Raw genomic sequence first — 5,105 nt, 5'->3', positions numbered from 1 at the left:
CAAATTCTTCTGCTAGTTGGGGTTTAGTCCAAATCTGCATCCTTTCCTTCAAGGCTCAGGGGTCCAAGATTATCTTCTGTGTCTGTATTTATTGGTTTCCCTTTTCTTTGTTGAAGAGGGTCTGTGCAATCCTTCTGCCTAGTCCGCCATCTTGCCCCGCCTCCCCTCATTTTGTTTTAAAACTAAGCATTCTTCATATTATTTGTTAGGCAATAAGAAAAAGGGTAACTATAACTTCTTACTCTTCTTGCTTAGTCAGACTGCTATAATGCAAAGATATGCAAGTGCCTATAGAACACCAGAAACCAAACCAAAATAGTTGCCATCAGGTCAACTCCAACACATGGTGACCTCATGAGTATCAGAATAAAACTGTACTCCAGAGGGTTTTCAGTGGTGGGTTTTTGGAAGTAGATCACCAGGCCTTTCTTTTGAGGTTCCTCTGGATAGACTCAAACCTCCAGAATCTTTTAGTGAGCAGCTGAGTGTTAACTCTTTGTACCACCCAGGGACCCCCTACAGAACACAGTGCCTGACAAAAAGGTGTTATTCAGAGAATATGAATGGAGTATGTTGAAGCAGAATGTCCCAGGACCATGTGATGGCAGGAAGGCAAGGCCAGGTGGGAATCAAAGGAGGACTAGAACATAGGTGAGAAGAAAATTAAAGCAGTACTGCAGTGGCACTGCCAGTCCCTTGTCCACTCAGCTTTCCGCATGACCAACATTAATCCTCTGATTCTCTCCCTGCCTTCCAGGAGCTGTGTCGGCAGCGCATGGCCGTGAGGTCTTCAGAGCGCCCGGAGCCCCTGCACACTTCCCGTATCAATAGTGTCTCCTCTCAGTTCAGTGATGGGCCGATGCCCAGCCCCTCGGCTCGGAGCAGCACCTCGTCCTGGTCAGAGGAGCCGGTTCAGTCTAACATGGACATCTCCACCGGTCACATGATTCTGGTAAGGTCCATTCTTTTCTGTGTCAGGTGAAAAGTAGTTAAGACCATCTTTCAAGAAGGAGAGAAAGGAAAAGCCTGACAGGAATTCTCTCACAAGTATAAACTCTTAGTTCCTACAGCACATAAAAGCAGCATTTTTCATAACCATAGTTGACAATAAGATTGATGATCCTGTCTTACCTTTTTAGGAAGCTGACAAGTAGGACAGGAAAGACCCAGATGTCAGGACTCTTTCTGCATTAAATCCTCTAATTTAAATGAACATGAACTTACTTACATTGGTATTTCTTCCATTCTTCTGCTTAGAATACTCAGCCTACACACATGCTTAATCATGTATAAGGTTTTTTATTGGTTATTTTACTCTTAATGCTGGGAACACACATCTATTAGTGCCTACTGTGTGTGCTGCTTTTTTTAGTCTTCTGACTAATAAACAGCAGTTGGTTCCTTCCCCCTCAGTTCCCAACTCACCAAGAATCATTTGGGTAAATAAATGTCACTCATATGCTGCTTATAATTAAAAGTGACACCTGGAAGAGTGGAGGGTTTTAGTGCATCACTCCTTCATAAAAAGATTTTCTGGAGGGATTTCGAACAGACGTTCTCCATTGTGATGAAACGTCAGAGAGGTGACTGCACCATGTTTTGTCTTTCCCCGAGCTGAGTGTTGTTATTGGATTAGCCCTACATGGGGTGGCTATGGATTGCTGCTTGATGCATAATTAATATCTGAGTTTTATTAAGAGAGATGTTCATAATTCAGCACTTCTTACTCTCTCCTGAAGGCAGAAGAATAATGCTGTTCTGAATTTTCAAGCCGCAGGCATCTTCTTGTTTAGTAATTGTAAAAGCTAAAATACAAAGCATCCTAACTGCATTATTTTCTTATATTGGATATGGAGCATCTTGTTGGGGAGAAGAACCTTACTCTACTGCTGGGCTGAGGCAGCTTATGTACTTAGGCATCAGGGAAATGTTTTTCACTGTGCAGTTGATTTTCCAAGTCTCCACATGGACCCTAAAAAAAAAAAAGAAACCCACAAACTCACTGCCATCGAGTCAAATCCGACTCATAGCAACCCCTCCTTTGGTTTCCCAGGCAGTATCACTACAGAAGTAGATTGCCCAACCTTCCTTTGGAGGAGTGGATGGTGGGTTTGAACTGCCAGTCTTCGGATTAACAGTCAAATGCCTTAGATACTATGCCACCAGAGCTCCTATATGGACCCTGCCAAGTGTTTTTTGTTTTACACTTTTTTTTTCTTTTGAAACTTTCTTACCTGATTATTTAATAGTGACATACACTAGAGGAGTTAGACCACAAAAAGGCAGAAAGCTGTATTTTTACTAAATGGCCTCATTGTACAGGCTAGAAATTAAGCATCATGGATTCTTCTGATGATACCATGAGGCTGTTTGGTGTGTTAAAACATGGCCCATGGGGCAGCATTACTGGTGGTTCTCACTCCTGGAGAACTCTGTCATGCCAGGAAACATGCTTTTCTAAACCTATTTGGACCAAACATGTAGGAAGACTGATGAATGCCACAGTCTGCTTTAGAAATCACTTAAAACTAAACCAAATCAAAGTCAGGAAGTTTAGCTTTTCTGAGCTATTGAGCTGGAAATTATAATCACAATGGTTCTTTAGCAGTTTGGCCACCAAGTTCTAAGACGTGACCTTACTCTCTATTTTCTTGGCCAAACTTTATCCATCGAACCTTATATCCATCCTAGGATGGAAAGACTCCAGTGACATAAAATCATCTGCCAAGAAATGCTCTTCCTGTTGAGTTGGCTATATAGCGAATTATTTTTAAGGTTTACGAACAGAGTAGTTCATTCAGCAAACATTTATTGAGTTCCTACTGTGTACCAACAGCTGTTCACTTTGAAAGAACCTTGTCTCTTAATGAATAGTGGTTATATTACTTTGGATCTGACTGTTTTAGAGAATATATCAACATTTGTCCTCTTGAGGAAGAGAAACTAGATTAAAAGTTGAGATTTCTAATGAGATTCAATATTGGGACCAAATGAACCAGCCTAATACATTTATCTGACAAGTTAGCTATGTGGAAATTTGTTAAGAGAGCTTTTTATTATATTCTCTTTTTTCCCCTTTTTCAACATTTTATTGTTCTTTAGGTGAACACAATGGATTAGGTTCCCATTTAACAAGTTTTATACAAATTGTTCCATGACTTTGGGTACAATCTTCACAATATATCACCATTCTCATTATTTTCATTCAGTTTTTTTTCTGTTTCTATTGATCTAGCTTCCCTTCTCCTCCTTGCCTTCTCATCTTCGCTTTTGGGTAAATGGTGACCATTTGGTCTCATGTAGTTAATTGTTTAAGTATATATTAGTCACAAGTGATATTGTTTATTTTATAATCCAGTCTATTGTTTGGCTGAAAGGTGACCTGCAGGAGTGGTTTCAGTTCTAGATTAAAAGGGTTCATTAGGGTCATAGTCACTATCAGTCCAATAACTCTGTTCTTTTTTTTTTTTTATATATGAATTTGAATTTTGTTTTACATTTTTCTCTCATTCTAAATGGGACCTTCAGTTGTGTCCCTGATCAGAATGGTCAATGGTGGTAGCCAGGAACCATCTACCATATTTTTACACAAATAACGTGTACAGTTTTTTTGCAAACTGTGCAACTCCCCTACGTGTTCATTTCCTATTCACACAAACACATTATATGATGTGCATTTTATTTACATGGACATATCATATGCAAAGAATGTGGTAGTTCTCTGGTCTCAGGTTAGAAGGGGCCATGGTTTTTGTAGGCTGTTAGTCCTGTGGACTAGTTTCTTACTTGAATCTTTGGTTTCCATCATTCTACTTTACTCCAGATGAGTAGAAAGCAATAGTTGTGTCTAAGCTGCTCACAAGCTTTTAAGACCACAGGCACTACTCACCAAACTAGATATCTTTATGGACTATGTTATTTCAGCTGACTAAAGTTATCCCATGAGACCATGGTCCTAAGCCCTTCATCTCAGTAAACCAATTCCATGAGTTGTTTCAATATTCCTAGGAGCTTACATACACCAAAGAGCTCTGGTAGTGTAGTGGTTAAGACACTTGGCTACTAACAAAAAGTCAGTGTTTCAAACCCATAAGCTGCTCTGTGGAAGAAAAGTAAGGCAGTTCTGCTTCTGTAAAGGTTTACAGCCTTGGAAGCCCAACGGGGGTCACTATAAGTCGGAATGGACTCAATGGCAGTGAGTTTGGTCTTAGTTTATAGATACACCAGAAGCTCTGGTGGCATAAAGCTCTTGTGGCATAGTGGTTAAAGCATTTGGCTTCTAACAATAAGGTCAGCAGTTTGAATCTAGCGGTCAACCCTGCCAGAGAAAGATGAGGCAGTCTGCTTCCGTAAAGAAGCCCTATGGGGAAACCCTGTGGGGCAGTTCTGCTCGGTCGTCCTTTAGGGTCACTTATGAGTCAGAATTGACTAGAAGGCAGTAGGTTTGGTTTTGTAGGTACACCTGTACTACACAGGGAGCTCTGGTGGCATAGTGCCTAAGGCATTTGACTGCTAACTAGAAGGCTGGCGGTTCAAACCCACCAGCCACTCTTTAGAAGGAAGATTGGGCAATCTGTTTCCATAGTGAAACCCAAGGAGTTCACTATGAATCAGAGTCAACTCCACGGCAGTGAGTTTGGTTTTGGTATACTACACAGGATGCACTCACATATGCCTTCATATAGACATATGTACATATACTTCTACCTATGTAACCACATACGTGCTTTTTTTTGGTTGTTATTACTGTTGTTGCAAAATTGAATGTTATACCATTTACTAAAGTTGTTCCTTTTTCTTGTATACTTTTTAGTGTCTTCATTTCCTTTGGTCAAGTTATGTGAATTCTACCTCAATTTGGTATTGCCTTTCCCATCACCAAATATAACAAGTGTCTACTATCTAGACAGTGATTACTCCTTCCCAACCCTGGTAACCATCAAATAATGTTTCTTTTTATGTGTATATTCCTTTTTAAAATAATAGGACCACATAATATATTTTTTTTCTTTTTTTTTTTTTTATTAGGATTTGGGTGAAGATTTACAGAGTAAATTCACTTTTCATACAGCAGTTCACATATACTTTGTCTCATGTCATTGACC

At 39.9% G+C, this 5,105-nt stretch overlaps 1 protein-coding gene across 1 annotated transcript in view; it reads left to right on the top strand.

Moving 5' to 3' along the window:
* PTPRN2 (protein tyrosine phosphatase receptor type N2) overlaps positions 1-5,105 on the top strand; it is a 1,483,255-nt gene that overhangs the window by 1,318,844 nt on the left and 159,306 nt on the right. Inside the window, exon 17 of the mRNA XM_007952571.1 lies at positions 758-952. Within this exon, the coding sequence (XP_007950762.1) occupies positions 758-952 (195 nt within the window). The remainder of the gene's footprint in view (positions 1-757; positions 953-5,105) is intronic.

Source organism: Orycteropus afer, unplaced genomic scaffold (assembly GCF_000298275.1).
Source record: "Orycteropus afer afer isolate SDZICR_OR568_19922 unplaced genomic scaffold, OryAfe1.0 scaffold00347, whole genome shotgun sequence".
NCBI lineage: Eukaryota > Metazoa > Chordata > Mammalia > Tubulidentata > Orycteropodidae > Orycteropus > Orycteropus afer.
This window is presented reverse-complemented; position numbering and strand designations above follow the sequence as displayed.